General features: G+C 39.7%; 2 protein-coding genes across 4 annotated transcripts in view; one reads left to right on the top strand and one right to left on the bottom strand.

Annotated features, from left to right (window-relative positions):
* NPC1 (NPC intracellular cholesterol transporter 1) overlaps window positions 1–6,331 on the top strand; it is a 26,689-nt gene extending 20,358 nt beyond the window's left edge. For both annotated transcript variants that reach the window (XM_083868912.1, XM_083868913.1), the window contains exons 19-25: window positions 326–441; window positions 1,001–1,130; window positions 1,847–2,047; window positions 2,758–2,989; window positions 3,986–4,099; window positions 4,885–5,047; window positions 5,711–6,331. In XM_083868912.1, the coding sequence (XP_083725038.1) occupies window positions 326–441; window positions 1,001–1,130; window positions 1,847–2,047; window positions 2,758–2,989; window positions 3,986–4,099; window positions 4,885–5,047; window positions 5,711–5,793 (1,039 nt within the window). In that variant the 3' untranslated portion in view covers window positions 5,794–6,331. The remainder of the gene's footprint in view (window positions 1–325; window positions 442–1,000; window positions 1,131–1,846; window positions 2,048–2,757; window positions 2,990–3,985; window positions 4,100–4,884; window positions 5,048–5,710) is intronic.
* Window positions 6,301–23,188, bottom strand: RMC1 (regulator of MON1-CCZ1). Of its 2 annotated transcripts, XM_083868932.1 has the most exons (20): window positions 22,950–23,188; window positions 20,254–20,330; window positions 18,846–18,930; window positions 18,425–18,481; window positions 17,239–17,325; window positions 15,893–16,033; window positions 14,187–14,290; window positions 13,621–13,710; window positions 12,873–12,978; window positions 11,475–11,586; window positions 10,419–10,463; window positions 9,963–10,016; window positions 9,522–9,650; window positions 9,061–9,167; window positions 8,225–8,344; window positions 7,958–8,035; window positions 7,700–7,804; window positions 7,546–7,614; window positions 7,180–7,405; window positions 6,301–6,429 (listed from the first exon to the last, which is right to left on the bottom strand). In XM_083868932.1, exons 1-20 carry the CDS (start codon window positions 23,154–23,156, stop codon window positions 6,350–6,352), a joined length of 2,079 nt encoding a protein of 692 aa, XP_083725058.1. In that variant the 5' UTR covers window positions 23,157–23,188; the 3' UTR covers window positions 6,301–6,349. The 2 variants fall into 2 exon arrangements, with proteins under 2 accessions (XP_083725058.1, XP_083725059.1); XM_083868933.1 differs by lacking the exons at window positions 18,846–18,930; window positions 20,254–20,330; window positions 22,950–23,188 and having other exon boundaries at window positions 17,239–17,303.

Genomic DNA, 23,188 nt, shown 5'->3' with positions numbered 1-23,188 from the left:
AGGAGGAGCTTTGCTTGAAAAGTGAGACAATAGAGTGTGGAACAGGATGGGGAACAGAGTGGGCAGGAGAATGGAAAGCTGAGCTTGGCAGTAGAACAGGATGCAGTGAAAAAGCTCTTGCTGTTTTCTAGCTGCAGTGTTCTGAGCTACCTGAGCATTATGGCTCTTGGATGGGGCGCTGGAGCATGGGACTATATGAAGAGCTGAGTAGATTTGACAAGGATAAGTTGACATAGCATAAGTTGGCATTGGAGAGATCAAGTGATAGGTTTTGGAATTCAACATAAAATTACCGATGATGGAGACGTTGTGTTATTTTTATTAGCACGAGGATAGGCTATGCCCCATCGTCCTGGATTGATGACTACTTTGACTGGGTGAAGCCACAATCATCCTGTTGTAGAGTCTACAATACCACTGGACAGTTTTGCAATGCTTCAGGTATTGGCATCCATCTTGTTGCTAGTGAATTAGCTTGGTTTATAAGTTTCACAGCCAAAACATTTTCTCGTGGTATGAGTCAGTGAATACCTTTTCTTCCTCTAAGCAGTAACCTCTTGAGTTACTCTTGAGTCCTCTTAGTTTATTTGAACTGCTGTTTGAGTGAGCTTAAATATTCTACTGGAATGCTGCAGGCTGAAAACAGCCTAGCTAGACAGCCAATGTAACTTGCTGTAAAAACTCTTATCCTTCTGTTGGTTTTCTTGGAGCACACAAACTTGGTGCTCTGCTTTTGTTCAGGTCCTTCAGCTGAGTGTAGTTTTCATTAGATCTAATGGAGATAAATGCGCAAGTAAGAGCTCTCTGATAGCCCTTGCTTCAGTAGCAATTAAATTAAGGACTACAAATATTACATGGAGTTTCAGGATGGATCAGTTAGTTCCTCAGTAAAAATGCTTTTTATGGAATTGCATCCTATAGTAATGCAAGTCAGAAGTTACTAGTGTTAGGAAAAATAATCCTTGATCCTGTAGATGACGTTCTTCCTGTATTTCTTCAGTCACCGATCCATCCTGCACTCGTTGTCGACCACTGACTCCAGAAGGCAAGCAGAGACCACAGGGTGAAGACTTCATGACCTTTTTGCCAATGTTCCTATCAGACAACCCTAATCCTAAATGTGGCAAAGGGTAAGAGCCTTATTCTATAGACCCTGCTTAGACCAATGTGTCAAAGATTCTTGCTCTGGATTTTGTCTGGAGGTTAAATATGTCCTCCTAAAAGCCATATAAACATTGATGTCTCATCACTTCTGTACTATTTTCTGGAAAAAAACAAATGCATCATCAACTAAATGGAGCAGCAGCTTTCCCCTGTACAAAGGGAGACAATGTCTATGGTCAGTCCATTCTAGAATATCCTGTGCAATCTTGAAATGTATTGTGCTCTGAAGCTTTTATAATTTAGGAAACTGTACAAACAACTGCCAGCTGTTAGCCCTCTAAAGGGCACCTACAAGAGAGCTGGAGAGGGACTTTTTACGAGGGGGTGTAATGATAAACAGTATGATAATGATAAAGGAGGTATGGCTTTAAAATGAAAAGGGGTAGGTTTACATTTGATATTAAGAAGAACTTCTTTACTCTGAGGGCAGTGAGGCACTTACTGGAACAGATTGCCCATAGAAGCTGTGCTCCATCCCTGGATGTGTTCAAGGCCAGGTGGGATGGAATGTGAGCAACTGTAGTCTAGTGGAAGGTGTTTTCCTGCTCATGGCAGAGGTGGAACTAGATGATCTTTATGCTCCCTTCCAACTCAAACCATTCTATGATTCCATAAGATTATATGTTATAAAAACTAATAAATTTGAATGGTGCTGACATCTGATATGTGCCTGTTTTTATAGAGGACATGCTGCATATAACTCTGCTGTCAACTTTATAAACAACAAAACTGAGGTTGGAGCCACTTATTTTATGACTTACCATACTGTACTGAAAACATCATCTGATTTTATTGATGCTTTGAGGAAAGCTCGGATTATAGCAGACAATATTACTGAAACCATGGGCATCAAAGAGAAGAACTACAGGGTGTTTCCTTACAGGTATGGTTAGATCTTTCTTGCTCAGGTGATAAATACTTGAGCAATATAATACTTGAGCTAATAACATCTGAGAAACCTGAGTTTTGTCTAGCAGAAGGGGGAATTCTAGTAAAACTAGGAAGATATAATTTGTATCCATAGCATGGGCCTCTTTCTACTGTCATTGATAACTAACTTAAATCCTTCACTACAAAGGTAGATCCGACTCTATTTTTGGGCATTTCCTAGGTTTCATAGTAGGGATTAGTAATTCAAACATAAGCAGATATGTTGACATGGGTAGTTGCAAGCTGTGATGTGAATGTATTGACTTCAAATAAGTTATTTAAATGTAATGCAAATGTAGTAGCAATGTCAAGTATACTAAAATTGAATTGGAGTTGGTATCTATACATCTGAAATACTGATCTCTGCATTAAGGAATCCTGTACTTATGGTCCACTTAGCTCCTGCAGTTATCACAATGGATCTGAGCACCTACCTTCTGATATCTACCATAGCTGTTTATATTGAAATGTGGGAATTATGCTGATTTCGAGGCCACGATCTTTATTTGAAGTGTTAATGAGGAGTTAACTCCTACAGAATGCTGGCTGTTACATGACATTCCACTGATACAAGGAAGCCAAGTTCTGTTGGGGGGAACTGCTAATCTTATATTGGCATATAAAAGGGAAGATGGCTAATGGCAACCTCTCTTTTTTCTACAGTGTGTTTTATGTCTTCTATGAACAATACTTGACAATTGTGCACGATGCTATCTTTAACCTCTGCATCTCTTTGGGATCAATATTTCTGGTGACAACTGTGCTTCTTGGTTTTGAAGTATGGGCTGCTGTTGTGGTTTCAATTACTATTGCTATGATAATCGTCAACATGTTTGGAGTGATGTGGCTCTGGGGCATCAGCTTGAATGCAGTTTCATTAGTAAATCTTGTCATGGTAAGTCAGCAAGACCTTGCTTTGCTTCTCTTTCCAAATGTTGGTGCATATATACTTGTGATACTGAACAGTATTCTGCTACTAAACTTTGATGGGCCTTTGAACAGTAACACATCTAGAAGAAGAGAAAACAAGTTTATTCTGACAACTAGTCCTAGTACTAACAAGATACAGCAGTTGAACTGAAGCTGTACTGCATCTAGTGGAGGTTGCTCTTTTTTTGCAGCAACAGCTGCATTGCTGCTGTTTAGGCTAGGTATGGCTTGACATCAACACAGGTGACTTGTGCTGAAGGAGAGTATGCATAGGTTTGTCTTAAGGCTTTTGCTGTAATCATATTCCACAGAGTAGATCTGGGATGTGCTAGCACCAGTATTTTTCCTGCATAAGTGGATGAAATCATTTGGGCAAAGAGCCTTGGTAAAGTGCTCCAGCAAGTAGCTATTGGTTGCACTGGCTTACCACCTTCTCTAGAAGTTTGTGGCAGGTCTGAGGGTTAGTGTAAACCGTTGGGTCATGTTACAATTAGATCTATGTTCAAGCAAGCCTGCCTACTAGATAAGGCTAAGATTAGCCAAGTGTTCAGTTAGTGTTGTAAATGACTGATCAACTGAATTGTCACAGTATCAAATCAGGATGTATATTCAGTGTTATTGCAGCTAATAGTAGTAAACTGATTCTAATGTTCAGTGTTCACTGTGTGCACTGCATCAAAGCCAGCTTGCTTCAACCTCAGGAAATGACCTCTGAAACAATCTCATATTCCACTTCGTGTTTGATTGTTTGTTAATAATGACTGGTGGTAAAGCACCACACAGTGCCTGCAACAGCCTCTGGGAAACAAGGCTAAGCTTGTAACTTCCCATGGTACTTTAACCCTGGGGGCCGATGACAGTTCTGGGAATTCTTCTAGCCCATCCAGAATTGAGTAGGCACCTTGCCATCAAAGTGCTCATCTAACTGATGTTTTTACATGTGTTTCCTTTCACTCTGCAGTGCTGTGGTATCGCTGTGGAATTCTGCAGTCACGTGACAAGAGCGTTCACAGTCAGTACCAAGGGCAGCAGAGTGGAGCGGGCAGAAGAAGCTCTGTCTCACATGGGCAGCTCAGTGAGTGTCTGCTGGGTGGGGAGGGGAAAAGGAGTAGCCAAGTAACAGCCTTACTATTTAAAGAAATGTTATAGGTGACAGTCTTCAAGTCCATAAAGATGGTCTTGCTTTTACTTTTTGGGATCCTTGAAGCTCTTAAGGTCAACATAGGCTTCTACTACTAATAGGAGTGATGAAGATTGATTTTTAATCCAATGTTACTACTGCCTAATAGTAGAGGAGAGCTAAATGCTTTGGCTGAGCTAGTAGTTTGGATAAACCTCAAATTGTCCCATTAAAATTCAAGTGTTTCTCTTCCAGATAGTTCGAGGTGACTAGAAAAGGTGGTTGTCAATATGGGATGCAGTTAGAGCTTGTAGAGAACAAAGCAGGGCTCAGCATTTAGGCTGTAGTGTCAGGTCACTTGTCTTAGACTAAGTGACCTGTATGGGGTTGGAATGGACAGCTCTTGTGATTTGTGTACCACACCCAGGTACAGAACTTCACTGGAATGTGAGTTAAATTAAGTAATGGCTTTCACTTGTATCTGCCTGAAGCTAAAATTAATTAGATGGCTGCACAAATCAAGAGTGCACTTTTAATCATACTGAGCCTGTCCTGTGGGACCAAAAAAACTCTTGAACTTTTGCTGAAGTCTTCTCCTGAGTGCATCTTGATTTGGTTCTAGACTGGCAGGGCAGGAGGTATGTTGCATATAGGAGCCTTAGATTACACAGACATGTTACCAAATGCTAAATACTTGAAGGAAACAGATTACCCACTTAAGCACTTCTTTTTTTTGCCAGGTTTTCAGTGGTATCACGCTGACCAAATTTGGAGGAATTGTAGTATTGGCCTTTTCCAAATCTCAAATCTTCAAGGTATTCTACTTCAGGATGTATTTAGCTATGGTTGTGCTGGGAGCAACACACGGACTGATATTTCTTCCAGTTCTGCTTAGTTACATAGGTAAGATGTGACAGTCTGCTCTATACCATACTTCAAACAAAAATAGCTGTCTTTGGACTTCCCATGACATGGGAAAGTTTGCAGAGATGAAAAGCAGCACTTGAATGTGCCTCTCTCATCCAAGTGGCCTGTCCTTTGGAAAGCAAAGGCTGACTGGCAGCACTGCAGGCTCACTGTTGTGGGCTTGCTGAACTGAAGCAAGCAGAGCCTGGCCCATGTGGTTGCATTTTGTTGTGCTCTGTGAAAGTGGCTGCTGGGGCCCCTGTGGTCCCCAGACAGCACCATGATTAGCATGCTTCAATCTGGGGCCAGGATCGTGGGTGGGAGCAACAAACCTCCTGTGGGTCACTGTTCCTGCATTCGCAGAAACAATCTTGCCTTGCAGTGAGGATGGTCCAAGCACTGTCTTCTTGAATTTGAAAATGCATGTGTATAGTATAGTCATTCTTAAAGGCAGATTTAAACTAAGCTTTACTTAATGGGCTTAAGACTGATGAGGATTCATCTACCACTGCCTTTGTTGGGGCTGACAGCTATTACCAGCTGAGCAGAGCCATGTTTCTGAATGTTAAGCTGGCCGCAGACAGTAAGATCATGCATGCATTTCTGATGACTGATCAGCTGAAATGTGGAGCCTTTGGATAACTGTGTTCTCTCCCTCAGGCCCATCAATAAATAAAGCTAAAACTCGTGCTGCACAAGAGAGGACCAGAGGTACAGAACGGGAAAGACTCCTCTACTTCTAGTTTTTAACAGTGTTCAGTGGACTGCTTGAACTGAGGCTTAGGCCCAACTCCTAAGAAGTGAAGCGCAGCAATATTCTATGACTATCACACTGTAACCACCACAGACTTGACTCCTGCACAGATTCAACTAGAAGATACCAGCTGCAGCTTTGGACATAGCTTTAAACTCAGGAAATGCTAAGTGTGGCGCAAGTAACAGTATTACTAAAACTAGATGTGTTAATATGATTACTAAAACACTTCTGTTTTCAAGAGGTTGCATCTTTTTCCTCCAGAAACCTAAACCAGCTGTAGTGAGAGTTGAATACCATTTTGTCAATGAAACTGAGGTGATGTGTATGAGAATGGACTGCTGAACTACTGACACTAATTTTAAATGCAGGTCAATGCAATTTTTGTCTCTATTTTTAGAGGGAAGCCATCACAAGTTGTAATATTTTTAGTACTATTTGCCAAAATGTCTTGTATATACTTTATTATAAAATAGCAATTTTGTAGTTCAAAAATCTACTTAAATGCAATAAATTAAGTTTATACATTTCAGTGGAAGAGTCTTTCAGAATGTTGTGGGTTTCATCAGAGCTTGTTCTCCAAAAACTTGTTTGAAGAAGGTGACATGTTCTTCACAGTGCTCACCTAAGGGAGACAAAAGTTCACGTTACAACTCAGAAACCAAGAACCAAGATTGTGTAGTTTCCTTACCTTCATTTATTGGTACTAATTCTTTTTAATGTGTTTTGAGTACCGGAGTTGAACAAACAGAAAGCATTGGAATACTGAGGTATTTCTAGTCCTGTGACTGGTATTCTCAAGGTGAAGCAGATGTTTGATCTAGTTCATGTATCTAACCAGCAGATTCACAGCTGTGAGAGCCCTTTACTGTCAAGATACAAGAGTGTGGGGTGGGATTCTGTGCCTACAGGATGTCTGGTGATTACATGTTGCTGGTGCAAGTGATGTCCAGAGAGGCTGACCCAACCAGTTTGGCTTGGCCTTTAAAGGAAGAACTGTAGCATAAAACAGGCCTTGAATTTTTGTAATTATTGGAAATAGACTACTGAACTCAAAGGTTTCCCAGCCTGGTTACTGACATCAGGAGAAAGCACTAATTGGAGATAAGGGCTCTGCTAAGCTAAGCAGTGAGAGCTTAGTCAAACAGGTTCATCTGCAAGTTTATGTTTAGCTCAGGCTCTTCACTCCTGGGTGTACAAGACCAAGGAGTAAGACAAGTTAATTTGGAACTGCACTTAAAGGTGAGTATAAAAGATAGGCTAAAATGTGCCAAGAGTTTTATCACCTAATAGAGACTTAACTGGATTGGAAGTAGAATAAGTCTTAGTTGTGTTTGCACAACTGACTATCTTGGTCAAACTGCCTGTTGCGTACCTGGTGTGAAGCTGGGGTTTCCTCGTAACCGCTGGTTTCTTTGTTCAAAGAATCGGAATATGGTGTAGAAAAGCATTTCATCCTCTGCTTGTTTCGCTGCATCAAGGAATTTGCGGGCTGAAATGCTGTCATGTCCTCCAATACCCCTGATGAATCTCAAGGCAGCCAAAACTTGGTGTTTGGACAACAGAACTTCCACTATTTCATCATTTGCTGTGGAAAGTCTCTGTGAAGTCAACCACAGCTGTAAGACAGTGCTTCTGATGCATGCAAATGATTGATGCTAGTTTTAAAGACTTCAAGCCTCGTCAGGGAAGCTGTTGGACCAGTCTAACCCACGTGAGACATAGAATCAGAAATGCTTACTTTTAACATGTCCAGTGAGAGCTGATGTGCAGGAGGGTAAATGCTTTCCAGGGACAGTAAGAGACAAGCCTAGGGCAAAAGTAGAAATAACCTTGAAATTCTGAAGACTTCCCACCTCCCTGACTAGCTTATTGGAGCTACTTGTCTTACATACCAAGGGCTTTGAGTCACTGAGCACGTGGTACTGCAGAAACTGATGGAGCATGTAGAACAGGTTGTGTTGGACAAGGGTTTTGATGACCAGCTCGTACAAGTAGTGCTGTGAATGTAGGAAGAAGACAAAGGTATGTCCTTATACATGTCTTTACAATCTAAAAGTATATTGTATAGAACTTACACATCTGACCAAGACTGGACTAAAAGCATGTAATTTGATGTAGTGAGCAGTGTACATAGCACGTAAGTGATTTACCTGAACTGCAATCTGGAACTGGTTGAGAGAGCGAATGTATTCCATCAAGACAGCTATAGTGAACTTATGAGGTGCTTCCTGGACAAAGAAAAAGTGTTAGGTGGAACTTGCATAGCTTCTGTTAATAACCCCATAAGAATAGGCATCAAAATACCCTAATCCTGACAAAGCTTCCTGCAGCCAATTCCAAGCTGTCAAATCAGCTGATCAGAGGCTGCTGCCAAATTACCCTTAAATTTATTTCATTAGCCCTTAAAATCGACTTACCTTCTTCTCTGTAAAAACAGATAAAACGTGTGTGTACATATCAGACTGGTCAATAACCGCTTGAGTGCGGACAGGGCGTTTCAGGAGTGGATTACTTCTACTCAGGCCTGTTTCTACCACCTAGGAGAAAAGAAGTCTTTTAAAAAGAAAACTGTAGTGTAGTAGAGCTCCATGTCAGTCTCAGTTGTACAGACTATTTTCTGTTTCAAACACAACTATAAACTTGTTTTGTTAACAAGGAAATTCATATCTGTGGTCATGTTATATTAGATGCATCTTGTTCAGTGTGCCTTCCATATTAAATTTAAAGCTGCTTTTAAAAGTTATATAAATACAGCTGCTCTCATATACCTGAAAGCTAGGAGATTAACTAACTACACTGATACAGGCCTTAAGGCTTAGAGTTTTTTGACTGTACTCTTTTGAATTAGTGCTTGAATTTGGTACTTTAACAGAAGTAACTGAAATGTATCAGAACTGCCTGTTATGCCATGATACAGTGTGCAGTGAAATCAGTGCTTTGGAAACCAAGGTATTAGTTATTGATTCAGAGTTGCTTTTTCAGCTTCTACCTTCTCTCTGCTTTCAAGCACTGGGGTATGTTAACTCATCACTTTGGAGATGAGCTGTGCAGCACCTGCCACACAAGTGTCAAGAGGGGTTCTTAGTGCATTTTCCATGGTAGACTTTTACTTGTGAGGCTAAGACAGTCAGGACCTTTTGGGGTAAGCCCAAATTTCCTAAGTAGAAAGGAAGCATGCCTTCACATTGATGCCACCTGAAAAGCAAACAACATTGTCCTGTTGCTGTAAGCTGCTATAGCTAACATGGTTTACCATTGTATAACTTTGTTCAGCTTCCAAGTACTTCTTATATTCATGATTCAGTTTGTCAAAAACAGTTGCAATCACAGACAATGATCCTCTTTCTGGCTCACTGAGCACTGAAAAGATAAAAAGAATTAACTGTAAGGAGAAATAACCAGGCACTTGAATGTTGCCTTTTTCAAAAGGTGATCTCTATTCTCTACCTGATCTTTAACTTTTAAGAAACATTTTAATCATGTCAGGTGGATTTGAATTGAAGTGGGGAAAAGTAGATTTTTTCATGCTGTTAAATTCCTTCAGAATAGTGACTGAGGGCAGTTGAGGCAAATGACATCCTAATGACAATCAAGGGCATCCAAGGCAGCTTCAGAGGTGATCTCAAATCTAAGAACAGCTGAGCTAATTTAGGTGAGTATTTATGAATAAGCAGTATTGTACTTTCAAGATACAGAAAACACATTTGAACTTACTTTGAGAGCATACAGACAGGATAACCATTTTGCATTCTTTTCTTTGGAGAAGGAAATCCATTAGTTTTCCTTTATCTAGCAAGAGGTTAACTACAGGTTCAAGTTTCACCTGAAGACTCCAGAGGTAACCTTGATTTGAAGGAGTAAACAAAGTGAATTGCCTTTTACAGTATAGGCCTAGACACAATTTTTCCACCCTTAAATGAAAACACATCAACACTGTTACTTTGCCTTTCTAAGCCCATATTTTAGAGAGCAGCATTACCTTGGAGAAGTTGTAGTAGAATTAGTTAATCCTCTATTAATTATCACTACCAAGAGCAGTCAACTCAGCAGATGTACCTATTAAGTCACTTCAGTTTTAAGCTGCTTTGTGTACTGAAAGTGTAAACTAGCCATCCTGATATTGAATATTGTAGAGTCCAAGAGCTCACCACTTACCTTCACTTGCACTGATGATAATATCAGGTTGAAAGACAATCCAAGAAGAAGAATCTAAACGTTAAGGTTTTAACATCTATGTTAACATTGATGCTAAACTGTTTCTCCTGAACTTACATTACTGTAGAGAAGGAAATCCCATTAACATACTTTCATTTACTGTCACTTCAACTGCTGAAGTTTTGAACCATGGTTTTGGAATGGTATCTTCAATTTTATGGTGTACCTATTCAATAATTTCATACACATGTCTCAAATAATCAGGAAGTGTGGTATTATACTAGACTCTGGGAAAGCATTATGAGGGTATTATGAAGCATATTGTTTTGTCTTTAAGTACATGTGCATCATCAGCTAAAACTGCTCTGTTAAGGAGTCAAGGTACCAAATGCCACCTTCTTCCCTCCTTGATACATAGAATCAGGTTCTTACTTTTTGAGAGGTTTTAAAGGATACAGAGTTTACAGGGAACAGGAGCCTGATTTGTCACAGAAGCTGGGCCTGCAGAAAAAATAACATCAGGTGAAGAATAGTTGTACTCTGGCAGCTCTCCTAAACCAAGTATCTTATACCGAAAAGGTAAATATTGATTGTAACGCTCTAGCATGCAGTCAAAAAGAAAGATTCGTTTGTGTAGCCAGATCTACAAAGAAAATCTGACACTGAGAAGGCAAACAAATCCTTCAAAACATGGTTGTTTTATTTTTCAGTAAAGTGAAATAAGGCATGCAGAAATATTCCAGCTCTAGTATTGTAATTCTAAATACACATACTCCGTTTGCTGTATTTAAATGTATACTCTTTAAAAGGAAGAGTGGTTTGTACATTCTGATCCTAACATTTGTTTAATATAAATCTCCAGCTGGAGATTTATCACACTTGCTTTCAGATGTTATAGTTTTTAATGTGTGATCTTTTTGTATAGAAGCACCTTTCTCTTTTACAAAGAGAACCTCCCTGCTTTAGCACCTGCTAGTGAAACAGGTTATTTCTATACTCCCAGCTTGAGGGTAACTTCCTGTCACACTTCTTGGACTGGAGAACAGAAATGTAATCCAAGAAGAATCTAAGCATTTAAGTCCTAACAATGATTGTAGCATTACTTCTAAACTGGTCTCAAACTTGATTCTGAGCCTGTATTGTCTTTCAGCCTCTGACTTCATAAATCACATAGTCCTGACTTAAGCCAGAAAAGCATGAAGTGCTTTTGAGCGCCCACAAGCTTTGAGAGCCATGGCCAAAAAACTCCCGGAACCCAACACTTTTTAAGTGTAAAAGCAAAGTACTATAGGAAGTATCCACCTTAACAGAACTCTTCTGTAGCTGGCACATATTTGGAACACCAACTTCTGCTCAATTGCTTCTTACCTTCTTCCTTCCTCACCCTCTCAAATACGTATAATTGAAGTGTTAGTAACCAGCCTTCTAAAACCTGAAGCACTCCTGTATGTGAGCTGCTACATTTAAGTACTCTTGCTAAGTGTTAAGTTATTCATTATATAGTGGTTCTACCTGCTACAGGTATTTGATAGGGTTGTATTGATCGAGGTGGAAGTACAAACTGATGGATGGTTGTGGACCCATCAAATTCTCCTTTAAGCTTGATGTCAAATATAACTGAAGTCTGCAATTAAAAAGAAATAGTTAGTATTGACAAATGTGAATCATCACCCATTTACATGCATTCGGTCTGCTTTTCACATTTCCATCTATTATTCTCTGTTAAGAATAATAGAATGGTTGGAAGGGATGTACTGGAATTGATGACATTTTTTACTGATCAGGCTGCTCAAGGCCCCATCCAACTTGGCATTGAACCCTTTCAGCAATGGGGCATCCTCTTCCAGGGTTTTACCACCCTCACTGTAAAAAGCTGCATCTCCTCTAAATCTGTCTCCCTTTGGTCTAAAACCACTGCCCCTATAACTGTCATTACATGCCCTAGAAAAAAGTCTCTCTCAGTCTTTCTTGCACAACGCATGACTGACACTATCCAGAGTTAAGGATGCTAGAAACTCTGAGGAAAATTATCTATCTTCCTCTGATATCCTCATACTTCAACTCAAGTCACTAACACTTCTACCCAGTATAGACCACCAGGGAAAGCAGCTTTGCTTTCAGTGCCAGTGAAACTTGAATTACTGGTGTCTCCCAAAGGCAAAGTGAGTAATGTTTTCTGGGTTTCTATAGTCATGTTTATAGCTTGACCAAAACGCTGGGGAGGAAGTGCTCTGGGTTAAATGCTAATGTGTAGAATTTACATGAAATATAACTGAAACATCAACTAATCCTCCTAAGAAGGTAAATGTGCCCCAGTTCTTGAAGTTGTCCAAGAGAAGATAATCCAAGAAGTCCAAGTCTTTTCCCAAGTTAAGAGCAAAGTACCACTTTAGCTTAACCACTGACCAAGCCTTACTCCTGGGACTACAGACACGAAGTCTTACCTATGCTACCAGATGCACAAGAAGGTTTGTATTCATACAAGTTTTTAGAGAGCCAGACCTCCTCCTAAAGGAGTGTACGTTTGTGTGACAGAAACATTATCATTCAAATATTTGTAACATGATAAGTTTCCCAGGATTGATAATTTAGTATCCAATTTACCTCTTCCTATAATGCCTTAAAAGCCTACACAGTGCAGCAGCAAAGCATCATAAGAAACTGACAAGAAGCAAAAACAGCGTAAGAAAAAAGCAGCATCCTTGATTATACATTAGCCCATTCAGATAAAAGGATAAATTTGAATTTGAATCTCTTACAGTATTATATTTTTGTTCCTGGCTTTTGTTACTTGGCTTTTGGCCAAGCTAAGCCCAAAGGAAAATAATTTCTAAATTAAATTACTAAGTTATTAAAACCTGCCCCTAACTTCTCAAAGTTATGGCACAACACAATATAAATAAATCAGACCTCAGTATCCTGATGATGTACTACCACCAAGTTATCCACTACATTCAGTGCAAACTTCCCAGTTCTGTTCAGCTTTAAAATATGTGTCTTCTTACAGGAGCCCTCTCTGTGGAAACAAAGAGAAATGTGAACTGGTCAACAACCCTGTTTAGACTACAAAAGATTGTCTTTGTGTCCTGGTTTTGCTGGGACACTGTTTATTTTCTTCCTAGGAACTGGCACAGTGCTGTATTTTGGATTTAGTATGAGAATAACATTGATAAGACACCAATGTTTTAGTTGTTGCGAAACAGTGCTTACTCTAAGTCAAGGACTTTTTGGTTTCCCATGCTCTGCCAATGAGCAGGTGTGCAAGAAGCAGGGCCAGGACAGCAGACCTGAACTGGCCAAAGGGATATTCCATACCCTAGGACATCATGCTCGGTATATAAAGTGAGGGAAGTTGGCCAGGAGGCACAAATCAATGCTTGGGACAGGCCGGGCAGTAAGCAATTGTTATTGTGTCACTTACTTTGCATGGGTTTTATTCCCTCCTCCATGCACTTTTCATTACTACTACTAGTTTTTACTTTACTTCATTTATTAAACTGTTCTATCTCAATCTATGAGTTTTACCTTTTTCTGATTCTCCTGCATCTCCCACCAGTGTCTAGGGGAGTAGCTGGTGGTACTTAGTTGCCAACTGGGGTCAAACCACAACACTGACACAGACGTGAACTGCATCTAAGATTTCTTCATTCTGTCTTACCTGGGTAAGTGATAGAGCACTACTTCTGCTCCTGTACTGTTGGAAGTCCTTGAGTGATGCCTCAAATAGAGAACATAAAGCTGCCCGTATCTAACAAGACAACAGGATTAAAGCATTATTTTCAATTAAAAGCTCTACCAGTCTCTCAGAGCCAAACATTTTATACTAAAAGAAGAGATAAGACTCCCTAAATCAAGTAATTGTTAAATTAAAAGTGAAAGATGAAACAGTACTTGATAAATCACAATGGATGGCCTATACTCATGCAATTTAGGCATCTGTGCATGACTTCTCTATCAAAACATCAACTAAAAAAATGAAACACTCTCCAAACTCCTGTTGTAATCCAGAACAATTTCATAAGAATTCTCCATTTGCTTCCCCTCCCCATCTTGCCCCAAGAGGGTTGTTTAGATGCTTTGTTCAAAGCAGTAACTGAAGTGCTTTGAAGCAACAGCACTGCTAAAACAGGAAACAAGTGCAACCATTGTAATATCCTTGTCTCCTCCCAGCATTCCCAAACTGTCACAGCTTCCCAAGAAAGGCCTGATGTGTGAGATACGTACATTGTAGCCATAGCAATATCTCTTTCAGAAAGGCTGAGCTTGGATGATTTGGGTGCTGCAGGTAACTCAATTTCAAATTTTGATAGTTTTGACATGGTCCCACCCTGTTAAACAGCAAAACAAGAACTGTCACGACCTGCACCAGAAAGGGACGAGCCGCCTCCGCCCGAACGCTGTATCACCAGCGCCCCCACGAGGCCAAGAGCCGTCATAGTCCAAAACAAAGGGTTCTGTGCTTGCTTTTCTTAAAAAAACCCAGCGATTCTTAACACACACTTCTGTAACTTCAGAAGCTTTATCGTCCTGATTTTATTACTTCAGCTACAAAAATATTTCTATTTTAATTCATTCAAGACAAATTTGTATGCAAATCCCATGTACAATTGGTCTGGAGATCTCAAACAGCAGTTCTCTAAACTTACTTTCCCTCTTCCAGAAAAGTATATCCTCCAACACTTAAATAACTGCTTCCTGGGAAGGAGAAAATATTACTGCATCCTACCAGTCACAGTCTCCTTTAGTTCCTGCCTTATACTTACAGCATATCCCTTCTCCTGGCCAAGGCTTCTGCTCTCCTCTTCCCCTTTTCTATGGAATTTATATTTAAGCAAGTTTTCAGTTTCCAAAGCTTCTACTGAAATTCACTTCCTATTCTTATTGATTCATTCTTGAGCATGAAATGTGAATACTACAGAACTATTTCCTTTGCAATATCTCTGTTTTCAAGTCTTACTTTGGTATAGGACCTTTCTCAGATCTTTAAAGATTACCTTCCGAACACAAGATAAAAATTATTTAGCTTCAAGCTACAATTTGACACAAAATGTGAAGGAGGGGGAACCATAGCCTAAGTTGTCAAAAAGAAAAATGTGAAAGGCTAGTAGATTCCTCCCAGCCACCTAAAGGAACATCATTTCAGGATGCAGTAAAGACCCTACACATGATTAACACAAATCAGGAAAACCATGTGAATAAGATGCTTTTTAATCCCTTCCGTTAAACTTCTACAGAAATCTTCCTACTCCACTGACAGGAGCAAGATAAATGGTGTAATTCTTTTCTTCATTTTTAAAATCACCTGATTGCATCATTAACTGAAAACAGATTCTGGTTTTCACAACACACTTTTTCCAAGATAAAAGAAAAATATTTTCCCAGTAACAGTAAGTGTTGCCCACAGGGAAGAACACCAAAAGAAGTAACTACTCTAGACAAAGCCTTCACTTGCTTGGGATAACAGTTGTTTCTTAAGTGCTACCTTTTTTCTTTATCTCTTTTTCATCCAGTCATATTTGGAAGGTTATAATTATAATCACAAGAGAAAGGCCCTTACGTTTTCTTTATCATACTACGAAGAGCAAATGTTCATATTAAAATTAAATCATAAATACCTATTTAAGTGAAAAAAAAATTCTTCAAAAACATTTAAGCTGTAAAATATTTAGTCACCACTATTTTTTCTTCCCTTTCTCAAGGTCAACTGTCCAGCCTTGTCTGGACACGCATCTTTCCAAAGAGCACATAAGGAAGAGTGAATTTCCTAATTCTAAGCCATCACCTAGGAGACACCTTATAGATCTACTTATTGTCATACAAGAATATGAACACATGAGCCTCTTGGAAGAAATTCAAGCAATAGAATATTTGGATAAAGAAGCAGTTTAGGAAAAAATGAAAATGTCAAGTTTGGAACATATCCCCTCTACCTTGAAATAGAATGGCTGCAGGACATTGCCAAGGACAGTGGTTGAAAGGAGGATAACAGAGCTCTCTGGACAGTACATGTACCAATTGACATTAATACTCTGATTCTTCAGAAGCTTTAAACTTCGTTTCTCTGGCAATACCTGGAAACACAGAATATTAGCATTATATTACCACCAGGATTCCAACAGCATAAATGGTAATGCATAGGAGCAAGGAATATTAAGCAGGAAATACTTAAGTGTAAAGACATTTACTACGCAAGAATTAAAAAAAAAAAAAATCAGAAACCTGACAATTACAGCTGAAGCCCAACCTTACTTTAGCTAAGGAAATAATACACATCAAATCCTAATGAGCTCAAAGGTGCTGTGTTTTCCCACTCATCCAGATCTGGGTGTAAGTTCTGTGCCTAGTGAAGAAAACACCTGGCTTGATATAACGGGTGAAGTTTTATTAAAAAGTTCTTTTTACAATATTCTTGCTGCCTTCATTCTCCAGTTTCCTTAATCCTTTTTATTTTGAGAACTAAATATATAAATCAATTCTCTTCCTTTCAAGGGCTTAAATATCCTCTTTAAAAAGACACTTACTTGATTTGGTCCTTTTACCTGCAAGGTTGACATTCCTAATCCTTTCGGGTGCTAAATATATATTTTCTCCCTCAATCAGCATAAAATAATGCTGCCTTTTCAGTTACTTTCTTTAGTACTAGTTGTTAGAAACAGTAATGAGAAACATTGTGTCTTAGCTCCAGGACTGCAACTACTGGGCAGTGCACAACTTTTTTTTATTTAGGAAGTGTTTAGATATCCCTCATAATGAATGTTAGAAAGGATTATTTAATTATCAGACATCTTTAAAAACACTTGCAAAGGAAATTACACAGAGAAACTCAACGAGGTCAACAGAGGAGAAAGCTGCAAGCTGCAGAAGGGTACTAGCTAATCAATTATTAGTTCTTTGCCACCTTTTCAGCATTTACACATCTTCACCAATGCTGATTTGTTTCGCATGAAGTGGTATTTCACATTAGATTTAAATACTCATTTCCAGGCAAGCTAAGAGCATCTCTTAATCTAGAGTTCCCAAGGCTTAGTTGAGTACTCTTTTATACAAGGTCTTGAAACCTGAAAATGATAAATTTGCCCTGTCTTAAAAATGTATTCTTCTTAAAAAAAATTAAAATTGTAGTCTGCAAACCAAATGACAGAAATGTTTTTTTTTTTTAGCAGTACACTTTCGCAGTTACAGAGACAAGAAAAGAATTCAAATATGCTGTAAATCTGCTGCACAGATTTACATTTTCAAATCTCTAAGCATGTCCTACGGGAATTATTTGTATTACCTGGTAGAATTCGATTCCTTGATCTGTGATGAAGACAATTTCTGTAGAACTTGTCCAGCAGAATCCTAGAATATTGGCATTCTTTGTCTTTTAACAAACAAGCAAACAAACACTATTTTACTTGGAAAAATTAACTATTCAGGTAAGCTAATATTACTAAATGAAAAAGACAAGACCAAAGGCAATTTAGGTATCCAATCTCTGGAGTTAAGACTTTTTGGCCAACCAGACACTCAGCATACATCAGTCACTTTTATAAAGGATTCCCAAAGTACATATGAACACAATTACTGTACAGCCTGGGTTTTTGGCAGCATGTAAGATTTACAAGTTTATTATACAATCAAATTTTCTTTTTAACCTAGATAAAACTAAGTTCCTCTGCTTCAAACTCTACTGCCAATTCAACCAGTTCCTGACATGAAAAGCAGGAAGAGATGTTGAGAGAAACTAAAATCTAAGTGGGAAATTTTGCCATAACTTCACTCGGAATCTACTACCATTACACTCAGAAGTTTCATTACCATAAATATTTTGCTAGAATGGTTTACTTAAATTCATAATCCTAAATAATGAAGCAGACAGTGTTTCAGCTTTAAAGACTACAGGAATAAAAGAATCTGTGCAAATCAGATGTATAAAAATTTACTTTAGCATTCTATTACCCAAAAGATGTAATTTGTTTTAGTTAAAAGCTGGAAAATACCAAACAATAATAATAATAATACTTGTTTCTGGTAAATAATCATCAAAATTTAGAAGGATTATTAAAAAATAGCAAACATAATATGAAAACTAGTAATAGCTTACTATTAGTTATTAGTGACATTAGGAAAGAACATCCACATTAACACATCTGGCACTAATATAATCACTGTCCACTGTTTCTGTACCATCAGCACTTTCTCTCTTCTCATTACCAAACCCATTTGTTGCCCCCACAGTATTTCTGCTTCCTCTAGGAAACAATTACATTCACAAGACAGGCAATTTTTTTCCTGGTATTGTTAACACCTGTTTGCTCAGTCAATTTCAATAGACAGTAGTGCCCACATATCTCATTTCCTTGATGTTAGTGTTTTGAAAGGTACCTCAATTACTTGTAGTCATGAGTGAAACTAACATCAGAGTTTCACTTAAGCACATAACAAAGCATAAAGCATAAAGCTTGGGACATTTAACTCACCTTACATTCCTGTGTATATTCTAGCTGAGGGCTATCTGGAATAAAATTCAAAAAATCCTGCAAAAACACCCATTAAGTGTATTAGGAGTTATGAAGCACAGACAAAATACATACATAGACACCAAAGAAGAGATATTTGTTTATCAAATTGTTTTGGATGTGATATATATTCAGAAGAAAAACTTGACTTATGTTCCACCTCACCCTTGCCAGAGTTGGTTCCCCCTGACACTTGTTCTTTAAATAACAATACTAGCAAGACAACAATGCTGCCTGAGCAGCCTCTCAAGATGATGGAGGAATTTTCACTACAGCTTTTGTTAGCCAACAGACTTCTTGAACATTTGTCTCAAAGAATTTTACTCTGGAAGTAGAGGATTTCCAGCTCCAATCCCCTAGCTGCAGGGTGTAGGTTTCTTACCACACTCTTCAAAGTTCTCTGCACAGCCAAGATCTTGTTCCCCAAGGAAAATTTGATGCACTTCACTTCTCCTTTGTCCTCCATCCTTTACAGAAAGAAACAAGTTATGGAAATATAATCTAAAATAGTTTCTTAAAGAATATACCCTAAAAAAAGACAATGACAGAAAAAAATGTGTAATGCAAATGCTTTTGAATACAGATTATTACTCTTGCATGACTAATATATTCAAGACCCAGACTGACAGAAAATGGCAGCTCACTCTTCAGAAGTCTCAAACACATCAATTACAGAATCCTGGCTAAGATCACACAAATTAGCACCTGAAATCACTGCAAATGCTCAGCTCTGTTGGCCTATGATGTGGAACTGGAAGACTTGTGGGACTATCCAAACCTGCATTCTCAGTTCCTGTGACACCAGCATCCTGCAATCTGCTCCATTACTTCCAGAATTACTGCTAGCTGACACAAGCCTCCTTGCTTTCCCACTAAGACACAGCCTCTGGAAGAACTTCTGATGTTAAAAGGAGAGTGAGGCTGTTTTCACACCATTAAAATAAATAAAAAACCGTTTTCTTACCAAACAAACATCAGTGCAATTGGCATGAATAAGGTATATAGTTCCTCCAGCATATGTTATTAAGTCAGGCCAAAGAGAAAGACAATCAAGTATGAAAACAGTGTAACATCATGAAGTTTACTAAGTATTTTTAGCTCCTTCAGGACTGACAAGTATAATCAAATAAAAAAGTAAAATAAACACAGCAACTTTCAGGACAGGCCCTATGCAATATCCAAGAGATCACAGTAAACACATCTTGATTACAAATTGCTTCATCCATATTTGGATTGATAGGGAATAAAGGAATACTGCCTTATATATGCACAGCAGATTACAAAGAGCCATCACTCTTAACAGAGACATATATAAAATAGTTTACTGTTGTCAAATTCTGCAAAAATATTTCCACAAGAAATGGAAGACACAGAAGAAGCCAATTCAGATGAAACAAGGAACAGAACATGAGAAACCTACATCTAGGCTGTGCTTGAATCACAGACAATATAATATATAATCACATACATAATACAATCACAGACATCACTTGCTACACTGTATCCCTGGATAAGTTGCTGCTGTAGGAATCACTCTCTCACATGTATAGCATGTTTTAATAAAAGAGTGTTGTTTAAAAAAAAGAAGCCACAGCTTAATTACCCTTTCCCTCCAGAAGACCATAGAGAGGGAAAAGCATACCCTCTTAATTGCAAGATTATATCTAAGAACAAATCAAAATATGATCACAACTACTTGTAAGTTTTCTGCCTGCATTAGAGTCGATCAGGACTAAGCACCACATAATTTGAAGATTGCATCATTCTATCCCAAGATAAAGGTGCCTTACCTGAAGGAAATGGGATTCCTATCCTCCAAACCTTTAACAACAACTCCTGTAGCTCCACCAGATCGAACAGCAAAAACCTGCAAAAAACGTTTTGAACATATACTTAACTCCTTCAAAGTCATAACCTTCACCTGCTTCCTCTTCTATAAGCCTCTTATATAACCTTTTAATTTTTTTTTTACTAGACGCAATTTGTGTTCTTCTGCAGATCTGCCAGTTCAGATTGAGACAGTCTGGAATTCCAAGTTTACACAGAGTTGTCAGATTGCATGGTACTGCAACAGTCTCGTAGGCATACTCTTAACTACTAGGCAAGTTAAATCAGTAAAAATCTTTATAAGCCTTTATCTTTGTTTTGTTTCTTTTATATTTCCCTTAGTCATGTACTAGTAAAAGTCTCTAAGACATCAGGGCATTGTTTAACACAAAAAGAAACTCAGCTTGGGGACTGGGAAGAGATGTAACTCAATGACCCAGAAGCTTGATCCTGTCAGAACACACTATCAAATAGGAATAGTTTAATAGTAACCTGTAGATTTTCATGTACCTAAGGAGTTTCAGCCAACATGCCCTAACAACTGAGAATTCCTTTAGCCCAACTTCACATACATGTGTACAAAACCTGCTAGAGATACGACGCGCATTGAGCTGGAATAAGAAAACAAAGAATAAAAGAATCATGCTGTTACAAACTTTACCTAGCTTGGAAAAAGAAAGTCAGGCAAATGCCTTATTGGTACTTGTTGTATGTGCAGCAGCACTAGGCACACAGATCAGGGCTCAGGATGACAGCTCTGTAATATCAATGATGCTGCCGGTCCGCTATGCTCAGGCAGGAAATGCAGGTGTCAAGATTATAAATTGCAAGCAAGTCCACAGCCTTAGGAGAATGATAAATACTTAGTTTAACTCTTATTAGTATTATGGAGATAGAAAATGAAGGCCGCACTCTCTTAATCTCTGCAAGATGAGAAGATTGCACAGGTCTCTCACCTGGGAAATTGTCATTGAAATGCTGGTTACAAAGGATTCAGAGACACACTGGAAATCAAACTATTTTAGATAACAAGAAAACACAGAGAAATAAATTTACACTGGAAAATATGAAACCTTTCAAGTAAGCTCTCAACAACCAGTTTCTATGTTGTTATATCACATCCACACTATGATACAGGGTCTCCTGACAGGGTATTTCAACTGGCCCTCAAAGATAATGGTTTATAAGAAGAAATATCTGGAAAGTTGCCCAGTGGAAAAGGACCTGGAGGTGCTGGATGATGGCAGCTGAACAAGAGCTAAGTTGTGTGCCCAGGTGGCCAAGAAACCAATGGCATCCTGGCCTCCTGTATCAGCAACAGTGTGGCCAGCAGTGCTAGAGCAGTGGTTGTCCCTCTGTGCTGGGCACTGGTGAGGCCACACCTCGAGTGCTGTGGCCAGTTCTGGGCCCCTCAGTTCAGGAAGGACACTGAGGAGCTGGAGTGTGTCCAGAGAAGGGCAACAGAGCTGGGGAAGAGTCTGGAGCACAAGTCCTACAAGGAGCAGCTGTGGGAGCTGGGTTTGTTTAGCCGAGAGAAAAGGAGGCTCAGGGGTGACCTTATCACTCTCTACAACCACCTGAAAGAAGGCTGTAGCCGGCCGGGGGTCAGCCTCTTCTCCTGGCAACCAGCGACAGAACCAGAGGACAGAGCCTTAAGCTGCACTGGGGGAGGGTCAGGTTGAACATCAGGAAAAAATTTCTTCCCTGAAAGGATGATTAGACACTGGAATGCGCTGTCCAGGGAGGTGGTGAAGTTACCATGCCTGGAGGTGTTTTAGGAAAGACTGGATTTGGCATGCAGTGCCCTGGTCTAGTTGACAAGATAGTGTTCAGTGAAAGGTTGGACTAAATGATCTCAGAGACCTTTTCCAACCTAAATGACTCTGTAATCATCCTGAACAGAGTGCAACAACAACAACACACCCCAGAAATACTGCTCCTTCTCCAAAAAGGCCACTGACCATGTCCACACACGGGGCAATGCATGCCAGTTATATGGGGAAGAAAGCCTGAAGGTTCTGACTCCATGAATGCCCAGGCCAAAGAAGGGTTACAGGAATTAGGCAGTGGAATGTATCCATATCTGTATAAGCCTCATGACAGCCTGTAGATCTTTCAGCTATACCGAGCTGAACTCTCAGGAGCACATACAGATATTAAGGAGAATCTGCTTAAATGCACTAAAGCCAAGAAACAGCCACTTGGGTCTGTGCCACAAGGAAATCTGCAATTATTCTTTTTTATTATTATTATTATTATACTGAATTTCAGGAATTGAAAGAGGTGTGAAAAATTCAGGGAAATCAAGCTAACAGCAAAGTGTCAAAGTTTGCCAGTCATGTGGGGACACTTGGTACAGAAAGGAAAAGTGCTGACTCTGATGAATTCCAGAAAGACCTTACGGCAGCGAGAGTAAGGCAGGTGAAATCCAACCTAATAAATCAGTAAAGGGGAATAAATAAAAATAAATCTACCGCCTCTAGCACGATGATAGGTCGTGAAGGGGAAGAACCGGGCTCACGCCCGGCAGCCGAGGGGCGGGAGGAAAGCAAAGCAAAGCCGGGCACGAACAAAGCCAAGGCGGCGAGCAGCAATGGGCCGGGCTGAGCCCCAGGCCCGGCCGCGCAGCCCCGGCCCCGCAGGGCCCCGCCGCCCCCACCTGCTTGTTGGCCTCGTCGAAGAACACGCAGTTCACCGGGTTCGCCTTCTCGAAGTGCACGGGCCGCGCGCACAGCGCCAGGTAGCAGCCGCCGCCCTCCGCTCGCCCCTCGCTGCTTTCTCCTCCTCCTCCTCCTGCTGCTGCTGCTCCCGGCGCTCCCGGCGCCTCGTCCTCGGGCGGCGGCTGGCGGCTCCCGGCGGCGGCCATGGCCAACCCCCCGCTCCCGGCGGCCGCTTCCT

Source organism: Zosterops lateralis, assembly GCF_965231275.1.
Source record: "Zosterops lateralis genome assembly, chromosome: 1".
Classification (NCBI taxonomy): Eukaryota; Metazoa; Chordata; class Aves; order Passeriformes; family Zosteropidae; genus Zosterops; species Zosterops lateralis.
The sequence above is the reverse complement of the archived record's forward strand: the minus strand, read 5'-3'. Positions and strand labels throughout refer to the sequence as shown.